The 22,364-nt window shown below is 39.4% G+C and overlaps 1 protein-coding gene, 1 long non-coding RNA gene and 1 other non-coding gene across 4 annotated transcripts; 2 read left to right on the top strand and 1 right to left on the bottom strand.

Moving 5' to 3' along the window:
* The first annotated feature begins 435 nt into the window (after positions 1–435).
* Positions 436–11,081, top strand: eda (ectodysplasin A). 2 transcript variants are annotated; one of them, XM_004073365.5, is made up of 8 exons: positions 436–889; positions 6,539–6,638; positions 8,211–8,249; positions 8,422–8,592; positions 8,896–8,930; positions 9,027–9,078; positions 9,678–9,808; positions 10,081–11,081. In XM_004073365.5, exons 1-8 carry the CDS (start codon positions 578–580, stop codon positions 10,333–10,335), a joined length of 1,095 nt encoding a protein of 364 aa, XP_004073413.1. In that variant the 5' UTR covers positions 436–577; the 3' UTR covers positions 10,336–11,081. The 2 variants fall into 2 exon arrangements, with proteins under 2 accessions (XP_004073413.1, XP_020562329.1); XM_020706670.3 differs by having other exon boundaries at positions 9,678–9,802.
* Positions 545–19,654, bottom strand: LOC144994737 (uncharacterized). The gene is made up of 2 exons (XR_013658357.1): positions 19,517–19,654; positions 545–748 (listed from the first exon to the last, which is right to left on the bottom strand). It is a non-coding gene; the product is annotated as an uncharacterized LOC144994737 (long non-coding RNA).
* LOC101165568 (uncharacterized) lies at positions 14,828–17,554 on the top strand. Its single transcript, XR_013658358.1, has 2 exons — positions 14,828–14,967; positions 15,060–17,554. It is a non-coding gene; the product is annotated as an uncharacterized LOC101165568 (transcript).
* Positions 19,655–22,364: the final 2,710 nt, after the last annotated feature.

Genomic DNA, 22,364 nt, shown 5'->3' on the forward strand with positions numbered 1-22,364 from the left:
TAACAACAATGTTGTAGAATATTTACCACATACTTAGGTTAATTACTCACTTAAACATCTCTTCTAAAGTAGTCACTCACATTCCTGCCCATATAGATAGGTAAAACGTGGGGAAAGAAAATCATAAAACGCATGTAGAAACACTGTAAATGAGTCCACCCATCTCCATTTGTGTACATGTAAAAGAAAATTCAATCCCTTTATGAGGAAAACTGGGTCATGGGATTTTTAACTTCCTCCTTTAGTGTGCACAATCACTCTGCAAACACAAAAAATTCAAAACTTTACAACATTTTGCTTTTCACAGGTGTTGTAGTACCTTTCTTTGCCCAATAGGTGTCGCTCAACTACTGCGTCCTTTCCTCCAGCGTCCAACCTCTGGTCCCTGAAGACTGGGTAAATTGTTGTCCCGGACCAATCAAAGAAGATGTGGGCGGGCTCCTGTCGTTACTACAAGATACTCCTAAGAGTTTGCTGCGACCTGCTGTACCTATGAGTCTCCAAGTAAATGAAAAGCATCGGCAGACGCGCTGATTATGCCGAGATAAGGAGCACGTGATCCGCGCTCCGTCCGATAATGGCATGCGATGGTTCCTCCGCGGTTGATTTCCCGGACAAAGTGGCGTTCAGAGCGACTCCCTGTACGTGCGGCGAGAAGTGCAGAGGTCAGGGCAGCAGTATGGTTTTCTTGGGATTCTTCCTGCTGTCGCTGTGTCTGCACGCAGTCACCCTTGTCTGCTATCTGGACCTGCGCTCCGAAGTCAAAAGGGAAAAGGTTCTCCATCAGAGACGAGAGTCTGTGATGACCCTTACCTGGAGTGACCCGGTAGGTGTGCTTCCGCCCGGGGGATACCAGCGACAGGACTCCCGCAGCGGAGAGAACAGACAGGTACAAACTGTTGCTGTTATTTTTTTACATTGGTGGACATCTTTTTGGATGAGCGCACGGAGGCTGCCCGTTGTCAGGCTCTGCGCCTGCTGTGCTTTGTCATGACATCATGTCTCTCTCATGAAATGTGCCAGATCTGGTTAGAGATCGCAACCTTTCGCGCTCGTGATTGAAAGCTTTTGGGACAAAAATGCAGCTTCTGTCACCTCCTGACTCAATGCCTCCTGCTCAGGTGATCACACCCAGGTTGGGCAGGTTGGTTCGTTTTAAACATGGGACCTCTGCTCCCGGTTTTAGTATCAGGAACACCTTTGTTACTACTTAAAAAAAGACAAGAAAAGAAAGGAGGCTCTGTTTGATATGATCAAAACTGCATTTAACCCAATTGTCCCTTTTGCAGAGTCTTTTGACAGGAAGAGCAAGGTGCTCAGAGGTTAGGCATGCTGCCCAGCTGGAGTTACAGAGGTGGGGGTGGGGTTGGGGGTGTCGGTCAATGTACTGAACAGGTGGAGAGCAAATGAAGTGGATCACCAGCAGGTGCAAAGCCCAGGGGCTGATGTAAATGTATCAGGACTGAGATGGGGCATTTGGTACTTGGAGCAGGGCCAACTGCGTCTCACATGTGTTTTCCTTTCTGGCAGCGCTAGTTGAATGCTCATTGTGTTGTCTGGGGCTTTGGCAACAGCCCCTGCATCACCGCACACACTCTAATTTGATCAGTACAAAGGGGACCAAGTCACCTCTCAACTTTACTTTGCTTTCTCAGTTTGCTCATGTGTCAGCGGTTGTGTAACCTCTGAGAGAAAATGATCCTCTGCGTGGGGCATTTGGCTGGACATTGCATTGTGCAAAGCTATCAACTGTAGTCACTGAGAGAAATTAAGGTTCTGTATTTATGAACACGTTTATTTTTCTTTTAATAGGATCCATTGCAAGTTGGGAGATTTTTTGTAATATTTTCCCCTTCACGTACAAAGACATTTATTTGTCTGTGTCTTCTCTGAAGCTTATTTTGGAGAGGAGCGGTTTCCCTGCTCGTAGCCCGGCGAGATGGGCCGTGTATTCAGCCCAGATGGGGGACTCTTCATGAGGGAAAGACTGTGGGCCAGCTGTAAATATTTATCATTGCTGTGATGCAGTTGTGCCAGATGTCTGCATTAAACAACTCTGATTACACATCCCTCAGTTTACATAGTTGGCGAAACAGGAGCATGTGGCATTTAGACATAGCGGCCGCACTTGTTAGCTTTTCGGGCATTTTCTTTGAAGATCCTCCCTGGCAGGGCTGAAATTGTTTATTGGATTTTTCACACAAGTTTTCCATCAAAGGCACCTTGGTAGGATCGGTAATGTGATGTGATGTCCAGGTATACAGACAAGTGTAACACAACATGAGATACTGGCCATGGAAGGGGAAACTTGAAACCACATCAACTTGTATCTGATATAACAAACATGAAACAATTGGGCTTTTGTGGGAATGGAGTCACCATGCATCATTGTGTACATGCTGCTCAGATAGATTAGTTCTTTGCATTGTGGTTGAGTTATGTTTTGACGAAGGCAGGTGACACAGTTCCTTAAGTTTCTAAAAAAAAAAAAAAAAACAGTTGTGGGGATGTTGTTTGGGGCAAGTTTGATGAATTTCAGATGGGTAGATTAAAAATCTATTTTGGAATTGTCAGGGCTCACCATTATTTCTTTTCTTTAAGTTAAGTGTAGTATTTGGTTATGCTTAATTACTACCTAATAACACTGATTATTAATGAATATAGAAAAGGGCCTTTTATTTTGAAAGGTTTGCAGATCCACACTTGATTGCAAGTAGTCTGCTGTGGCTAAACTCCAAGATAAAACTCTTGGCTGTGTAAACAGTAGTAACTTATCATATCTTGTTTGTTGGATTCTGAGATAGCTGTAGTTGCTATAATATAGATTTATTTTAAGCCTTATTGCACATGATAGAGTATTAAAATAAAAAGGGAATATACCCCAGATGATCTTAGTTCTTTGAATAAAAAAAGTCACTCTTGGATTTTTTATGTAAATTTAAAGAATCAAAGAATGAGCAACCTAAAACAATGTAAAGAAGAGTTCTGTTTTTTTTTTTTTTAATTCATAAAAAAAGACACCACTCAAAACCTCACTTTCTCAGATCCTTCTAGTTGTTTCCTAATGAGTGTAGATAATCTGGTCATTTATGATTAGGGTCTGGGAAAAAAAGCACAACAGTTTTCACCTCAACAGCCCCAGTTGGTATGCCCTTGAGCAAGGCAGTAAACTCCAGCTGTCCAGCAGATCTGCAAAGTTCCCAACAATAAACCCCACCCTCCCTCCTCCTTGTGATATTCGTGAGATGTAGGGCATTTAAGGAAGCCAAGGCGAGTTTTGGCTCAGTGAGCCTGACCCTCATTCACCTGATGTCAGAGAGTAAAATAAAGTATCAAAAGTAAAGCGATGTGGGATTCTGTTGGCCTCATCATTTAGTCCTCAACTTTACTATTCCATTATATGAAACAAATCTCTCCTCTGATGTGCGCCTTCAAAGTCTCACAAAGAACAGATGCTGAAACATCTGGAGTCTAGTTAGCAGCTATTAAAAAAGTCAGTTTGATAGGACTCAAAGTCCTCACTAGCAGACAAGCTCTGAGGCAGTCAGCTGGGCTGTCACCAACTTTCTCTGTAACCAACGCACGATTAGTTGAAATAGCATTTCTGCACACGGCTACCATTACAGATATTAGTAGTGGGATCGACACACTACAAAAGAAACAGACTTTCCATGCATTATCTTGCCAGACAGCTGGTGTAGAAGCCTGGTAAAAAATTCAGTCTACAGTCACAAGCTTACACTATAATAATACATTTTCAGAGCATTCATGCTGTTTAGTAAGAAATCCCTTAGCCAGCAAGTGTTGCAACAATCTGAGAAGTGACTTGCTGCTGACAGACAACATTTCCCTCGGGCTGAAGCTCCAAAGCTTTTTCAGATGGGAGTCCATTCGTAGCGTTATTAAATTACCAAAGTTATGGTTTAAAACGCATGACCTTGCGGAGAGCAGTTGTCTGGAATTGGATGAGGGAAGGCCACTCCTTTTGAATATTTGAAAAGAAAACACACTGACGACGTTCAATCTGACTGGGAGTGTGAATCACAAGAGTATTTTTGAGCAATCGGCTCTCGGGAGTGCACATGCCACTGACGTTAGTAATGCTAGCGCAGCAGTGATGGGCACCTGCAGAAACCAGTCCTCAGTTTAACCTCCTCAACTTTGTAACCTCTGATTTTAAGGCTATATTGGGTTTCAAACTTTCTGCCAAAGCAGAAATTAGAAATGTGTTTTTAACCAGGCTGGCTGTAATTTGTAAGGAAGCATGACAATGCTTGAGTTCTAAAAATGATCTAACTGCAGCAGTTTTTGCTCATATTCATTTCAAAGTTAGAATTGCGAGCGTTTGGATAATGGAAATAAAAATAAAAATAAAGTCTTTGAATTGATACGTGTTGATTGGATTAAAAGAAGGCTCGTGATGGCAAAAGTAGACCAACTTTGGGTGAATTTTAGTCATATCCTTATGAAGCAACAGGGAATCTCATTCATTGCACACAACAGCAAACCCCTTGCTTTGAAGATTTGAAAGCCTTCTAATTAATAGCATTTTCCTTTTGAGCTGAAAAAAGAATGGTTTACTCAATAGTTGGCACTTAGCATACATACCAACACGTTGTCATTCTGATTTACTGTAACTCTGCATGCCTTTGAACAGTATTAAGGCTGTAAATGTTGTAATGAAGTGAAATGAAGCAAACAGGGGAAAGACCCATTTCTCAAAGTCGTTTAAATTTTTTCTCTTTTTTTTAGTTTAAATAACATTCTTGCCTTCTTCTACAATGCCAGCTGCACCAGTTTGGCGGTAGCCCTGCAGACTGCTTGTTTGTCTTTCGTCGTTCTGCCGAAGCTTAATCTTAGACCAGAAATTGGCTGTTGAATCATGTTTGGCTGTCAGAACAGACGAAAGTGTAAAGCCATATGGCTGAACATACACCAAGAATCCTTTGAGATGTAACCTCCTCCACCCTTTGCCAACAGCTGGAGAGGAGATGTGGAGGCACCTGCACACCAAATGAACAGCAATCGGCCCCGCTTGCTGGAACATCTGGTGGGCTGTGTCGATAAACCCTTCCAATGCATATTCTTTGGGGCTGGAATTCCCATGCTCATAGGGTCAGACATGGCCAGCAGCTCGCCAGGAACTGCACTGAGCCTTTGCCCAGCAAATCTTGCATTGGGTGCTTGACAAGATTGAACTAATCCCTCTCTCCAGGGACTGAGTTCAGCTGTTTGGGGGTCCCACATCTGAGATGAAGTATAGAAGTAGCTGGAAACAGAGCTTTTTGTGTTTGGCTCCTTATGTTCTGTCAGTGGTCATGGTTAAAATGTTACAAAAGGCTGAGGGAGTTCACAAAACCAGCATGAAAGTAAGGTCCCGTTGTCTGGGTTTCATAACTTCAATTTGCTCAAGGATCAGAGTGATATGAGGACTAAGTGATCTTGCCACCAACTGGAATTGATTCCAATTTGAGTGGTGGGGTAGCTTGTAATGTTTGGCCCTTACTTTTTATTTATTGCATTTTGATCCACAGCAAGGCTCTGCATGTGTTGTTCTTTCTGATATGTCATTTATCCAACTTCAAGTTAGCTCGATATGACTTGTTTGATTGTCTGCCACTAAGACCCTTTTTGTCTTCCACTTGTACTGTTATTTATGATGGCAGTCCAGAGCATGACCGAGCAACAATTGAATTTATTACAATCCCCGACAAAAGGAATGCTTTGGGTGGTCTTCTTGTGTTTCGTGTGCCAGGTTTTCTTTGTGAAATCAAATTTTGGGAATCTTCCAGAGATACAATCACACACTGGCTCTTCCAAGCGCCTGAGAACAATCCATTTAAAATCCTTTGCACAAATCATTTTTTGCTGCAGCAGCCATGTTTAACCATGTTACCATGATGGTCATTGTGGCCTATTGTAGGGGTTCATAAGAATATAGGTCACATAGGAACAGTGAGGTTTGTTTTTTCCCATCAGTCACCTACCCGTCTGAAAAGTCAGCTAGTTGTTGCATAGTGTCGTCTACGTTTGGGGATAAGTTTAAATCAGCTACATTAGATCCTTTATTCATGTTACCACTGAATAGGGCTGAGACTAGGTGCCTCATGAATGGGGATTGCTCTCAGATTAACTGCAGAGGATGTCCCTCTTTTGTATATAAAGGTGAATTTTAGAGCAGTGCAGGTGACGGTCTCAAACGCAGACAAAAGTGACTTGTGTTACAGGATAACTTACAGCCCCAATGGGATAGACAATGACTTGGCCAGAAATGAATGTGCTGGCTGACATCTTTTCAAATGCCAAAAGTTGTCTTTTTGCAAACAATAAGCCCCAAGTAGAATGGCCACCTGTAATGTAGGCTTTTCTCTCTAAAGCTCATGTCTGTCATTCAATTTGGTCATTTTATTTCAGGTGTGGTCCCTGCTATTAATAGTTTCAACTTCTCCATCATCTTCAAAGATCATTGACTAGTAAAATATATCACAATTGCATGTCAAGTCATTTTTTAACACATATTTTCCTTGTCTTTCCCTAGGAAAGATTACAGTACAGAAATGACGGCTTCCGCTCCACAGAGGACCACAGGGACATAACTCAGCGGGTGAAAAGGAGTTCCAGCAAGGAGACAGAAATTGGTGTGGGGTGTTTTTATTTCATCACATTAATACCCTGTTGGGTGATGAGTTTGAATTTAGCTACATTAAAATGTATCTAGAAAGTTACTCATCATTTGTTTCTTTTTTATTCCACTCTGCTGTTTTAATTTACAGTAGCTCCAACTGCATTCTGTTATTATTCTATTTTGTAGCAATATATTAAAGGCAATGGAACACATACTGATCAGGTTGAAGGCAGTTAAAACAAATTGAGCAGGGTTCCACAATTTAACACAGCTAGTGGTATCTCTCTACCTCAGCATACCATTAGTCCCACTGATGGATCGTGCTGTCAGTTCTAAATGTAATTGGGAAACAAATCATATAAAAGGTGAATAAAAAAAAATGTTTTTAAACGTTGTTGCCTTTTTTAAAAGCAACTTCATTAATCTCTCCCAAATTGACTTATTTTAATCATTGCTTCTCAGAAATCCATATGGCCATTATGTCTGATTTGTTTTTGTAGCCTTTGTTTAGAATTTAAACAATGCATATTTTAAAAAAAAAAGCAAGACCTTTGAAGTTTCATGTCTGAGAGCAACAAGTGCAGCATGATCACAAGGCATTCCAGCGTCTGTGGCGTGACACTGAATACTTGGGGTGGGGTGGGAGTGTAGTGATTGTGTTTAAATTAGACGAAGGGGGAAAAAAAACTCACCTTTGAGACTTTCTACATAAATCAGTAAAGTCCCGAGCCTCTAAACACTAATCATTTCCAGGTCTCTCCTCTGCGCTCAGCACACAGACAAAGGCTTTTGTAATCTGCTGCCTTAGATGTGTGCTTTAGTGCATGTGCGTCCTGTATTTCCACATGTGCGCACGTATGTGTGCGTTCCCAGTACTCTTAACGGGCACCAGATTCCAGATAGGGCTGCTCGTTAAGAGAAATCTATGCGGATGCATCCAGTCATTTAGCCAGAGGAGAAACTCTGGCCATATGTTAGAATGTTAGAGGGGAGGGGGGACTCAAACTGTGAGGTTTTAGGGTTAAATGGCCTTTGTAGTTATAATGACATGATGAAAAAGAAGACAGCATTTTTAGGGCACATCAGCGGTGTTCTGCGCAGATACACACCTATACAGAGGGACTCAGTGAATTTCATCCATCAAGCAGGGCCATTCATGCCTTACCAACATCTATGCACGTACACTTGCACACATTGCAGTAAAAGGGAGAAACACACACAACATCTACACACTTTCATCTGCATTCTCCATCTGGGCTTAATTCAAAGAAAAGGATTTTGGCAGGATAAAGTATCTCTCTAATGATCTTCTCCAGTTCCACTGCCTGTGAATGCTTAAGGCACTTGTTCATACAGAGGAGGTGAAACCACACTTACAAATTACTACACTATACAAGACACCACAGACTGACATACCTCCACTCCAGTCTTCAGTGTTCAACATCTGAATGTGTTCTTTTACCCTTTTTGGGATACCTACACAGAATGAGCCAGATACTTGAGATGTTATCTAAGCTGATAATTGTTCGGAAGACCATCTCAAGATTAATCGCTGTTTTTTTTGTTTGTTTTTTTGCCCATTCAGAATCAACTGGAAAAGAAAAAAGAAAAGACAAGAAGAAAGGTATCTCACATCCCATGTTTCTTCAAATTTTTGAAGTCAGAATTTTCTGTAAAACTTGGAATCAATCTTATATTTTCATTCTCCTCGTCAGTGCCTGTTAGGAAAGTCTGGAAAAGAAAAGTTCAGACTTAATCAATTTAAGCCCGACCTCATTGACTTATTTTATCTGCAGGAAAAAAAAGAATTGTGCCAGGGCCCCCAGGTCCCCCAGGTCCTCCGGGTCCTCAGGGGCCACCAGGGATCCCTGGAATACCTGGCATTCCTGGAAGCAATGTTGTAGGGCCTGCAGGGCCTCCTGGACCCCCTGGGCCACAAGGACCACCAGGAAGTCAAGGTCCAGCAGGTAAAAAAGTCCAAGATAAAAGAATTTAACCACAGCGAGAGAAAGTAAAAATGAGCTGAACATTTCTTTTCTTGGATTACACCATTTCTCTGTTTGTAGCCACTTTCCCACACTTTAAGGGGGCTCAAGTTGTCCAAATTGATTAAGCCATTGCCTGCAAAGCGAGGAGTGTCTGATTCAGGATGTCAAACATTGTAGAAAACAGCAGTGATTTATCTTTAAACCAATCCAGTGTTTGTTTTATCTAATGACCATTTCTCTTGCTGCAGGATTTTATCATGTCTCTTTCTACTGTCGTTACAGGCGTCTCTGATAAGACTAAAACAAAAGACTTCCAGGTAAGGGTGTGCCAGCTCTTAAATTCAGTTCACCCAAAAAGAAAAATCCTAGTTTTTGAGAGCCGAACAAATCACCAGAGACCTTTTGTTTTTCAGCCAGCAGTGGTTCATTTACAAGGACAGGAAACAACTATTCAAGTGAGAGAAGGTGGGTTCTCTGTTCATGCTCATTCAGAGATATACTACTGTGTTTGACACAGAACAATAACTTGAAATTATCCCTGTCAGTGCTGTCTGTCAAACACACAGGGCGGGAGTTATACTAACAGACTTTCTGCTAAACCTCAAAATTGCAGGAAAATAAATAAAATCACTTCAAAGTTTTAACGCGCCGCTTCACATTTTCACTGGAGATTCAGCATTCCAGAACAAGCTTTTTCATTACTCGGTCACTTTATGGAAAATGAATGCAGAGGTAAATATTTTAACGAGGCACAAAAGCTTTTAAAAATATTTACCATTTTATTGTGTAGGATTATAGTTGCCTTTCAGCGATCTGTCAATGGTTCCATGCTCGGTAACCTAATCTAAAGTTTGTATTGAAAGTCAAAGCTACGTCAACTCTGCAGCAAATGCTTCTTGTGCCTGAAGACTGTGCCGCAATACAGAGCGGCTCTAAGAAGAAGTGTAAGCATCATTAGCAGGTTTATATCTCGTCAGTGCCGAGATCTGGTTTGAGTTAAACAAGGCTGAAGGGCTGTTTATGTTGACTGCTTGCCTCCTCTGTGTTTGTTGTGACATGTTTAGATCTATCTCAAGGCGTTCTTAAGAACTGGAAGATGGTGTCCATCCATCACCGCGTGTTCAAAATGCACTCTCGCACTGGACAGCTTGAGGTGCTGTTGGATGGTGTCTACTTCATATATAGTCAGGTAGAAGTGAGTACGGTCCTTGACGTAACTCTTTACAGTTCAGTCAAAGCAATTGGCATTTGGGCTTTTAAAGTAGTTGCTTGCTAATGTTTGGCATGTAATACAGATGTATTTCCCACTTTTTTTGGCCAACTGTGAAGCCCTTTTAAGTCATACTCATGTTGGCCAATCTGATACTGGGGCTTTCAAAATTTCAAGCAAGCCTTTAATTGATTACATGAACTTGTTTTGACCACCCCTCTCAGTCTGGTGTGAATTTTATGGTCCCTCTCCACCAGGTGTACTACCTCAACTTCACTGACATCGCCAGCTATGATGTGATGGTGGACTCGCACCCGTTCCTCCGCTGCACCTGCAGCATTGAGACAGGCCAGCGCAAGTTCAACACCTGCTACACGGCCGGCGTGAGCCCCCTCCGAGCCGGCCAGAAGATCTCAATACGCATAGCCCACGAGTACACCCTCATCAACATGACAAACCACACCACATTCCTGGGAAGTGTCAGACTAGGAGAAGCTCCATCTGCTGGATAGATCAGACAGCTTCGCAACCGCCGGCTCCTTTGCATGAACATCCACTTGAGCTGTCTTTTTATCCTGCCTGATGTGAAATCACTGCGTTGATAAGGAGCAACCCGAAGTTCATGAACTGCTTCTGTTGAGAGGACACTTGAGTTCTTATAGTTGAGAATGCTTGGGTGACATCAAAAGACTTTTCGCTGCAGTTCTGGACACAGAAACGAATCCTGACGAGCCGCATATCCTCAACAACCACACATTTCTATTTATAGTCACCCTTTTGTGCAAATGCACGCAGCATCTTTTTTTATAACAAGGAAGGACACTGCGCTGACAGATTCATAGTAATTAAATACTTTCAAGTGCCGTTGAGTGAATCTTGTAGCTCTAAAAACACCATCTGGTTCGTATGTTTTCTTTTCCTTTTTCATTTTTCATTTGACTGTTCTCGGTGGGTGGTTTAACAAAGGATTCAAAACCCCCGAAGGTACAAGTAAAACTAAGAAAATCTATTAAAACTGAACTTATAAGGTTTTCACAAAGCAACAGCACGACACATTTGCACACTTTTGCACGATGGCATCCTTACAGAAAACCCGTGTTTTTTTTCACAGTTCTATTGTTTAGTTATTTTATGACTGAATCTATGTAGAAAACCAGCAGTTGTTAATACAGCTCTGTACATACTGTATATAAAATGGAATATACTTTTGTATATGAAGTTGATTGATGGATTACAATGTTGACGTTTTCTGCCTAAATGCATTTGTCTATCTTTTGGTGGTATTCATCTATATGGTTCCAACTTCTCTTTCGCATCGAGTGAAAGCTGGCATGATCACTGACAAGAACAGATGATGTAGTGTGCGGAAGGGCTTTGTCTTTATGGGCTTTCACATTGGCTGCAGGTTTGAGCAAACACTACAACCCTGGCTGTGATTTTAATACAGTTGAAATTAGTTCCATCTTGAGTCACTGAGAGAATAGCTCCTCATTTACCACCTATTTTGAAACCCAAAGTTTCCGGATTTTTACTGATGCATCATTTCAGCCATTATGGTGACTTGAGGACGTACAGATCCCCTATACTTTACAATGGTTTACTGCCACTAACAACACTTAACCTTTTCTTGGTATATAGAGCCAGTGATCTAAAAAGTGATTTTTTTTAAACTCCAAGGGGACATAACTCTACAATTAAATCAGCAACCTTCAAAGGAACTCGGAACTTAGTGGGAAAATGGCCAAGATGTCTAATACTGGGGAGGTATGTTAATGATTACTCAGGATGGAGTCATCTTGGACAATATACTACTGAGATTTGAGCTATTACTGAATGTTCGGATAGCTCTGCAATAATAAATGTTATCTTAATGTTTTGTTTTCAATCTGGATGTGAAGCCAAGTGTTTTCAAAAAAGCTCAGAGTTCTCCGAAGATCATTTCTTGGAGAACAAAAAAAGGGAACAGAACGGCCACAGGGGTGGGTTTGGAGCCGAGAGCTGAACATGTCTTCATTAGTTATGGTCTTATCTAGTAGTGGGGCCATAAACAGGGTATGGTAAGTTAATAAAATTTAAGACTGATGTTTATTTCCTTCTCTGGCCAGCTGCAACATCACTCCTGCATTTAAGAGCTAACACTAACAAACAGCCAGACAGAAGAGGTCAAACTAAATTTGAGTATTTGGCTTCAAGTAGACACCGTCTGCCATTATTTTGAATATGTGTCTTTCCAGTTCCCAAAGGAAATATAACGCTGATCCCCTGGACCGTTCAGTACGGCAAGGAAACCCAATTTGACAAAGGGTAAACAGAATTCTATTCCAAGAAGATGGTTTTTACTTTCTGTTTGGACACGTATTGTGTCACTCTTAAAACAAGCATGACTAAGTTAATATTGCATATGATTTGTTCCAGGGATTCAGCTTATGTTCTGCTTCATTTACCAGTTTTGCTTGAATGTCCAAGCACAGTCACAGGCTGTGACATTTTGAAGATGGAACTCCACTATAGCAGAGGAAAGATCAACAGATCTTTTGTGCCCCTTCCAAAAGATGCCCGGCAAAACCCCTGCCAATACATGTTACACAGCGGGTCAGTGAGACACCACAGCTGCTGGATTTCGATTCCTTTGAAAAACAAATCCAGCGGGTCTGTTTCCACTCAGCAGGGTCGTGCCCTCATTGCTGCCGTACAGAAATGAGGGTGGTATCAATCTGGTCGCAGCAACAAGTGTTTCCAAAAACACGGGGCTTTTCCTTTAACTTTTTACCTGTTCTGCATGGTCTAACACAACAGTTCCAGATGATAGGACTCTTTCAGTAAAAGAGTCCACACAGTTTTCTGGGTTAAACAAATGTACACAAAACGAGCAGAGGAAGGTTTGTAACTTTTTAGAGAAGAAAAATTCATAGATGTGCTCAGGAAACGTGTATAGAGAAGTAAAACATAGTTCTCTGACTTCACATGAGTCATTCCAGGCAACTTCACTTTATTTACTTTTTTAGAAAGAACGAGAGGTCATTGGATGTAGTGAAGGATCAGGGTGGATGGTGTGAGTGAAAAGGATGCAGAAGACAGAGTTAAATAGAGGCGGATGATTCACTGTGGCGACCCCTAAAGGGAGCAGCTGAGAGGCAAGTTTTAGCTGCCTATATTTTTTCATTAAACAGTCAAACTAAAGTTTGAATGGTATGAGTTTGACCCCTCAGATGAAGCAACAAAACAGCAGTTTGATGAACGTTACCTAGAATCCACAATGTAAACATTGTTATTTTTCCAAAAATTCCAAAGAAAATGAGAAATCCTTCCTGCCAATTTTTCTTCATAAAAATGAGGTCACATAGCAGTATGTTAGTTTTGTTTTCCTTAAAATTTGAACAACTACTTTTAATTTACAATCTAATTACTAAATTTAAAATATCATAACGTGGCTAAACTGAAGTATGGATTTAAAAAAGTAAACTCCAATTACGCGTGTGTGGGGGTCTGGGGGAATTGGGGTAGCTCTATTTTTAAATAAATGTTCTTGTTTGTATTGTTCAGAATGTGGAGCACTTTGTGTTACCAAGTTTGAAAGGTGCTATATAGTACAGATTGATATGGAAAACATAACTGGCTTTACCTTTATGCCAAAATCGTGTAATAGTAATAAAATATTACATTTTTATTTTTAATACTGACTTTCCACATGTAAGAGGAATTTTTACATTGTAACTTAAAAAAACAAAGCTGTTCAATTTTTGAGTAAAAACAGATTAGATTAAAGTTATGAACTTTCCTATTTAGATAGTTTAGGATTTTACAAAATCCAATGACTTTAAAGCTACTCTAAAACCAAATTTTGGTTTTTATCAGACCATTAAAATGTTACGGTTTGGCCTCTTTAAACATAATGTTTGCTTTTCTCTTTGAACCATCTTGACCCCAATTTAAAATTACCAAACATCTTATTTACATTCACAACTATACATTTACATTTAGGACTACAGAGACACAATAATATGGCATCATTCCAATAAGGGTTAGACACTATGTCTTTTTTAATCAATTGATACACATAAGCCCTTTTTATTAGACCCATTTGTTGCAAGGAAAATGCAAATGGAGGACAAACTGTAAATGGTTAGGGTGGCTGTAAGGCAAATTCAACCTTTTTTGGAGTCAACAGCTAAAAAAAAAACAGACAGTACAGGAAAGATAAATGTCCACTTCGTTGTTGCAGGAAGCGATTACAAACACAGTACTATGAGGGATGATATCAATGAAAGACAATGACAGCTGCCGGAACTCTGCAGGGATGTGACATTATTATTCCAAAAAGAAGTACTGAGGTGTTTAAGTGAATTCTCCATTTACCGGTACATTATATATATATATATTTTGTATTGTTTTTCATCTTTTCACAACAAAGCGCATCATTCAGGTATTTGTCTAGTGCCAGTTTCCCGCTGCCGCTTTTGTGTGCCATCGAGTCTTTCAGCAGTCTATTTTAGCGCGTCTCTTTTTACCTTCCAGGGGCTTCCCTCCCGCTCCACCCACGTGGCGTCTATTTGTTCCCCTCATTTATTTTGGAATGCCTTCCGTTTCCTAACATGTCCGGAACAAAAAGTTCTATAAATAAATGAATTAATAGTTTTTCTTGTTTGACATACATTTTAGCTATACAGTCATAATTAAAAGGGATATTAAATAAAAAATACCATAAAACGTGTTTGTAATGTAACAGAAATCAATGTGTATATTGCATCTTTCATGTCATGGTTTCCAGTCATTTATTTTTATTCATTCTTTGATAAAGATAGCATAAAAGTTTGATTATTTGGATCTATAACCTTCTTTGTTGTCTAAATGAGAACATGTTTAATCCAATCATTTATCAGAAGCAGACTCATTGTCTGTTGTCTAAATATAGTATCCATTGTGTCTATCTGGTGTCAACGGCTGTTTTGGGTTTCCTTTTTTTATGAAGCATGGCTATAAGAGGCAGTGTCTGAGTGTGTGCATGACTTCTGACAACAGTAGTGGTAGCGTGTTGTGTCTGCACCAGCAGCAGAACAAGGATAATGGGCTTTCCTAATCTCCTTTTAGTGTGGTCCCTTAGCCACGACCTTTATACATCTGGGGGAGCACATTACAATCAAGAGGTAAGAAAATGTTGCACATTTTGCTGTAAAATGTGAAAATCTGTTGTATATTTCAGCTAAACTGATTTAAAAGGATTTCCGTTTTCTTCAAGAACTCCTGGAAGAACCGGAACCTCTCATCTGTTCCTCCAGATTTGGGCGGGGACCTCAGAGAACTCGACCTGTCCAGTAACTTTATCAGGCAGCTGCACACTCTTGCTCTGCCATATTTGGAGCAGCTGGACCTGAGCAGCAACCAGCTGGATCTCATCTCAGAGGAAGCTTTTGAAAAGCTGGCTCGGCTTGAACACTTGAATTTGTCCAGAAATGAGCTAAACATCAATCTCGACAGTAACAGCAAAGCCCTCCAATCCCTCGGTAGGCTCAAGAGCTTGGATATATCAATGAACGGTTTAAGTAATCATGCAGCAGAACTGTACCTAAGAAACAAATCTGCTCTTCATCAACTTAAAATGACTGGTAATGCCTTAATAAGACTTTCACACAGTTTGTTCAGAGAGAGTAAAGGTTTACAGATAATTACAATCGATAAAAATCTGATATCGGAGATTGCTCCAGGGACATTTGAACCCCTGATGCATTTAGAAATGCTGAACTTGGCCAAAAACAATCTGGAGCATATCTGTGATTTCAAATTGCATCAAGTTAAATATTTAAATCTCAGCAAAAACTCACTGGAGTTCTTTTTCACAAGTGAAGATGATCATTTGTACAGCCTTGAAATTCTGGACTTGAGTTACAACAAACTTCTCTACTTTCCAATTGTTCCAAAGCTGAACCGTCTAAGGTATTTGCACTTACAAAATAATCTGCTTGGCACCTTAAATTCTGAAGCTACAATGGTTTCAGAAGCCAACTCACTTTATAACCAGATTGTCGGAGAGGAAAGAGTTTTGAGAAATAGATTACATTCAAACTGGAGGCTAATGCCACTGATCTACATTGACCTGAGCTATAACCATTTCAGGGCCTTCCCCCTTGAGACTCTTAGCCTCCTTTCATCTTTAAAAACAATGAATTTCAGCTTTAATTGTCTACAAAATATTAGCTGGAAAATTAGACATTACAGCTCATCGGGAAACACGAGGCAGCTTTTTTTCCCTTCTTTAAAGCATCTTAACCTGCAAAGCAACGGGCTTGTGCACATTTCTCCTCTCTTTTTTAAAGCACTCACACAGATCAGAACATTAAACCTGGAGGACAATTTAGTGAAGCTTTGCACTGCAACTGACAATATGACAAGCTTTTACTCCACGCAGAACGCATCGTGTGTTGCATTCGAGCATCTGACGACTCTCAAACACCTCAATCTTAAAGAGAACAACATGGAGATGCTAAAGCCAAACACATTTCTGAGAAACCCATTGGTTTCTCTCAATCTTGCAAAAAACCAACACATGGTTTTGCATGAAGGGGCTTTGGAAGGGGCTCAAACCACCCTTCAGTCTTTGATACTTAGCGAGATAAACATGAGCAGCTCCGGTCTTTCTTTGCCTTGTATGCCAGCGCTAACCCACATAAATATCTCTAACAACCGTTTCAATGAGATACCTCTCAGTTTAGCTTGCTCTCCACTTAAATCAATCGATATAAGCAACAATGCTTTTTTGACGTTAAACCACTCTTTAATTCGCATTTTATCCAAACGTCTCTTGTTAATGTTTATTGCAGGGAATCCCTTTCATTGTTGTGACAGCACATGGTTGAAGAATTTAAATGAGACGACTGAACTACCAGATATTAATGAGACAAAATGCTACACAAATATTAAAAACGTAATGATACGAGAATATCTAAAGAGTCCTTCGCTTTATTGTCTAGATAAAGACTCAGAAAAGGTTCATCTCGGACAAATGGTAATAATCGTGTTATTTATAGTTGTATTATCAGCAACACTTATTGTTTTCATTAGAAAGCTGTGTTGCTTAAAAATATCTTTTATGGAGTGACATGCAAACCACCTTTGATTAGTTTTGAATTATGTATCTACATTGTGGAGGCAGTCAACAGGAGACAAAAAATAAAAGTAATCCAGTCTTTTCTAAAAAGGGGGCTTTACAGCTGGAAAAACAAGTCTCTCGTTGACAGAATGCAGCAAAAATTCCATGAGGCATTTGGATGATAATTCTCATATTCCCACATGGTGCTCAAGTTTTCTGTAATGTCTTCACCACACATCTTAACAAGGTTCCTCACTTAGCGTGACCTAGTCCGTCCAAGTATTGTGACTGAAAATGACATAATTTGCTCTCAAAACTGTTTGGTTACAGTGCCCGCCACATTAGTGGTCAGATGATGAACTCCTGCCCATCCTTTTGTGAAACATGTTTCTTTGCGGCTAAAAGTTTAACATTGGTTGGCATTTTTGTGACGTCTGTAAACTATATTACACAATATTTCCAGAATCGGGGTTAAACTCATAAACAATGAAGTTCTGTGAGAACAACACAAAAAAAGACAATTCAAGGGTTTGTGTATATGTTGATATGTCTTTAAACAAATGTTAATTAATTAAAGTTTCCACATGGTTGCCACAGAACGGTGGCAACAATTATGCTGTAAATAATAAACATCTACCCAATAAAAAGAGCAAGTGGGTATCCTTTATTAAAGAAATTGAGACTCTCTTTTCAATATATACATAAGATATAATTGACTTTCCATTGATTTAAGAAATTCAGCTTGTTTGGTTCTCCAACTTTACTTTAACCAAGTAAAGAAGCAGAACAAAGATCCAAAGTTTAAAAGAAGGACCTCAAATGTAGCAGAAAGTATTTCATCAGTATTAAACTATTAAACATTTCATTTCTTCCGCAGACTTCTTTCTAAAATGGTAAAAGGTACTAATGGACACACATTGTAGTTGAAAACTGCGACTGAAATGTGAATACATCAGAAGCTCTCAAGATTTTATTGACTGTGACACCAGAAGAAAGCAGTAACAACCCGACGCCTGGTGCAGTAATCATGTTATTCCCCTTGTGTTGGAAAATGTCCTTCAAAAATTCTTCCCAAAGCTAAGAGTTTTCTGGAAAACATCAAACTGATCTTTAAAAATGGGCATTTCCTTAATCTGCATTGCTTAGCCTGTCAGTTACAGACTTTGTGAACATTTATTTAAAAATAGAAAAGAAGAGAGTTATAAAGTTAGTATGTCTTGTAAAATACTGATAACAAGTACATACCACTCCATGCTTGAAAACAGGTTGTTGCTTTAGGCCTCAAGCTGTCGCATAAAGTCAGATTCTAATTCTTAAAGGTTTGGCAGACAGATTGAACCAGACCCCAAATGTTTTTTTTAGCTTCAGAAAGCTCATCTTAGCCCTTGGCTCCTGCTCTTGACAGATATAACTGAGTGTTCTTGTTGCTCTATTCCACAAGTTCAGTGAACTCAATAAGGTAGTAGCTGGCTAGGTTTAAGTAAAGATTTTTCCCAAACAAATTAGAGTGATGTGTTAAAATCCACCATGATGTGAGTGTCAAACTGGTTTTTTAGCTAGTGGCTAGTGTATAAAGATAAAAGTGCAAATAATCAATAGGAAATTGCTCCCTTTTGACACCAGCCTCCAGTGTTTTTTTTAAGAAAATGCAACATTTGGGAACAGATGGTAGGGGTCTTCCAAAAGTGCACAAAAGCATCCACTAAGTCTGTTTGTACACCATATTGCACCACATGATACGGCGGCTCGAATTTAAAAAAAGAGTAGTCGCTGTTATGACATGAGAACAACTTTGTGCTTTTGGCCCATCGAGTACTCAAACAGTTCCATCTAACAGGACAGGTTTAACAAAAATAACATTGACTTTAGTGTAAAAATTCAGAATAAAACGGTAAAAGTAAACTCATTTTTGTCCATAGGTTTAATTAAGCAACTGATCAGTGAGTCAGAGTGTTGCTCAGGTGCTTGATTTTGCATCAGTTTTCTACAAATATGAAGAAAACTAGTAAAACAATCTATTTCATTACAAATAATACCATTTAAAAAAAACAAAGAATATCATTTTGTGCTTACAAAACAGCCCTCCAACTGCTTTTCATTTATAAACACTAAAGAAATGATCACTCAGCACAGAGCCTTTCTACTTCAAAGACATTCCATTTAATCTGTTGCCAATACATTTTAAGACGTCTACAGAAATGCAGCTTCTTCTGGATATTAAGAACTACAAACTAAAATATGACCCTGGTATAGGACTCATCATTCAGCATCTCAGTAACTCTGTGTTCTAACAAATGGAAGAATCTCTAGATGGATGAAACTGGATCGGTTTGATCAACCTTGTGTCTTGCTTTTCTGGCCAGCAAATGATCTTTATCCTAACTTCCTCATAGCTGTTCCTTAAGGCCATGGACATTTGTTTGAAAAGAGCTCTGGTTTGTATTAGGAGTTCTTGAAACCACATACACCATTACCCATCAACGCCAAGTCAGTTCCCTTTGTGTTTCTCATAAAATTCAATCAAATATCTTGTAAACGGGAACATAAATATATCCATGAAAATTCCCAACAGTATGGACATTAGTACTTACACAAGGAAACACTCTTACCTGATGAAAGTGGGACGACTCCGGACACAGCTTGTTGGCAAGGACAAACCGAGCGTATGGCTTGCAGATCATCCCAGCAGTAGCTCAAAGCAGAGTGTGGAAATCATTCTGACAACCCTGAGTGCTCAAAAGCCGTGGACAAAGTAGATGAGCTGTTTAACAAAAAGACACACAATAGAGGAACATTTTCCTCTTGAAACACAAGCATTTCTAATATACATTTTTAATCAAATCCAACTTAAAACTAGATCCCAACTTTCAAGACCATACTTAAACAGTTCTGGAATGTAAAAACTGGCATGTCAGTCAGCCTTGAAAACTTCGTCTAAACAAATGACAGAAAAAAATTAATTCCTGCAGTAGGATTTACATACATTTTCATTGACATCCCCATGGGAATTTTATGGGCACCTGCACAGCTGAGTGTGCATAAGTCAAACAGATGAAAGTATCAACTCAACTTCCTCTACAGAACCGTGAAGTTATAATACTGTGCTCAACCTTTAAAGTCCCACTTGTATACAGAGAAAATAGACTCACTGGAGTTGTGTGTGTGCAATACTTGCTTGTAACTTACATAAAACACTTTGTGCATACCTGTCAACTTGCAATTGTGTATTCACATGTACACTCAAATATCAAAAATGCACAAATGTAACAGGCAAACAGTTTAAAAAAAATACCAGCTTAAAACCAACTACAAATTCAAAATGGCTCCTAGCTGCTTTAAACTTAGATTGTGAATAATATTTAGTAAAAAGGTGACATTTTTACACTTTCTTAAACAGATATGCCCTGATCATTAAGACAAAATAAAATCAATTAAAAATAAAAAATAGAAATGTCTAAATACACATTTTGAAAACATTCTCACACTTACAATCACTTTCTTTTTTAGATTTCAGAACTAACTGCTCCCTCTCTGCAGTGCCTCCAGCATGGAGCCCATCCCTGATAGCTGCTCCTCAATAACGATGATAGCAGGAGCCAATTTTAAATTATGGTTAGCTTTAAGCAGGTGTAATTTTGTATTTTTTTTATTTTGTACGTTTTTTAACTACAATTGCAAAAATTATACACAATTGTGCAAAATGTGAGTTACAAATCAAGAATTATGCATATAAATCCAGTGAGTTTATTTTCTCACAATGCATTCCAACCATCTTTTGAGCTGTTGCAATAAGATTCCCAGTGGTCTTTAAACTATGATTATGCTGTTTTTGGCCAAAAATAAATAAAAACCTGTGTTGCTTTCTAGGACATAGTTCCTGCAGGGCGGCAGTAGTTTCCTAAAAATATTCCTCTGAGTTGTAGGCAGGATCATTGGCGCGGAGCAACCCCATCCCATCATCCACTGTTTACATGCTCTCCCGCTACCTTACATCCCTTCTCACCCCAAACATTACAAGTACAACAATAATGTTGAGCAATATTGAAGCTATCCAGCAGTACAGTTTTGAACCAGATGCCAATAAAGTTGTACATATATCTGTCTGCAAGTGGATGCATCAGAATGGAGCAGAGCAGGAGGTATTCCAAAATGCAAGTTATGTGAATTACTACGTTAAGTTTGAAGCTAAGGAAGCGAATAACCTCAGCGTCGAGGTATGTTTCAGGATATGTCAAGTTGCCATGGCAACTCGTGCTCTGAACATAACCTGGTCTGGAGAAGTTATTTTACTTTCATTCAAATTAATTCAATTGATTAGGTGTAACTGTGATGCAGCTGTTAGATTGGCAGTTCAAGGAATTGTGGGATACCATTCCCTTTGCCTGTCTGGATGGATTTGGGTCTAAGTGTGGGTTTTTGACCAAATGTGTTTAGTTGTGTAGCTGTTTTGCTGTGTTTTGCTGAGTTATTTTGTCCTGTTATGTTTAATTCTTTCTGCACCATGAGTGAGAGGGAGGGAGGGGATGATGAGGTTATTTAGCACCCTTAGTACAAAATTGTGTTGTAGTACAATAATGTGTTGCAAGGATTTAAGTTTAAGTCAGAGTCATGATAAACTCATGCATGACTCTTTTTGCAAACCACAGTGCATCATTCATTTTAATGATATAAAAAGGAGAATATCTGCAGCCTCAAACTTATATGAGAGTTCAAGAAGTACAATAAATGAAGATGGAAAACCTTTTAATTGAATTGTAGTAAAATGAAATTTAGTTAGATAAATATGTAAATTTGAGTTGTAAAAACAATTATTGAGTTGGATAGATGTAAGAGGTTGAATAAATTTAACTCAATTACTTGTTACCAATTGAATTAATTGATTTAAGTTGGATAAGTTATGCGTCACAATGAAAATAGAAATGAGATAGAGACTCATGCGTTTACGTTGTCCATTATTTTCTCCAAGCAGAAACTCTTTCTTTTGCTGATGCAGCCGTATTACTTTTTTAATGGACGTATAATCTTCATACGCTGTCATTAAAATCTCCAACTCTGTCTCACAGGAGTATAGCGCTCTCTTTTTTTCTCCACATGTTTCCATGGTGACTCCGGAAATCGGCGATCCATTGAGAATGTCTTTATGTACCTGCTGTGCACGTGCATTAACCCAGGGTTACCAAGTCGAGCGTAATTACACTAACTCATATCCGGTCTTTTGGAACCGACATACCCAGAGTAAGCAAATTCAGGCGAATTTCAGCCAGAGTTCAGGGTTAAAGTCAGGGTAGTTTAAACGGGCTTTCTGGAATACCCCCCAGGGAGCTTGTGGCCTGCCACTTGTTGCTTCTATGTCACAGTTACAAGCTTTTTAAAACAGCATTTTTTTTTATTTTTTTTTTGGTCTCTTCTCGATTAACAATTGAATAAGGAAATCCTTAGAAATGCAATTTTAAGATC

This window comes from Oryzias latipes, chromosome 10 (assembly GCF_053564925.1).
Source record: "Oryzias latipes strain Hd-rR chromosome 10, Olatipes_Hd-rR_3.1".
Taxonomy (NCBI): domain Eukaryota; kingdom Metazoa; phylum Chordata; class Actinopteri; order Beloniformes; family Adrianichthyidae; genus Oryzias; species Oryzias latipes.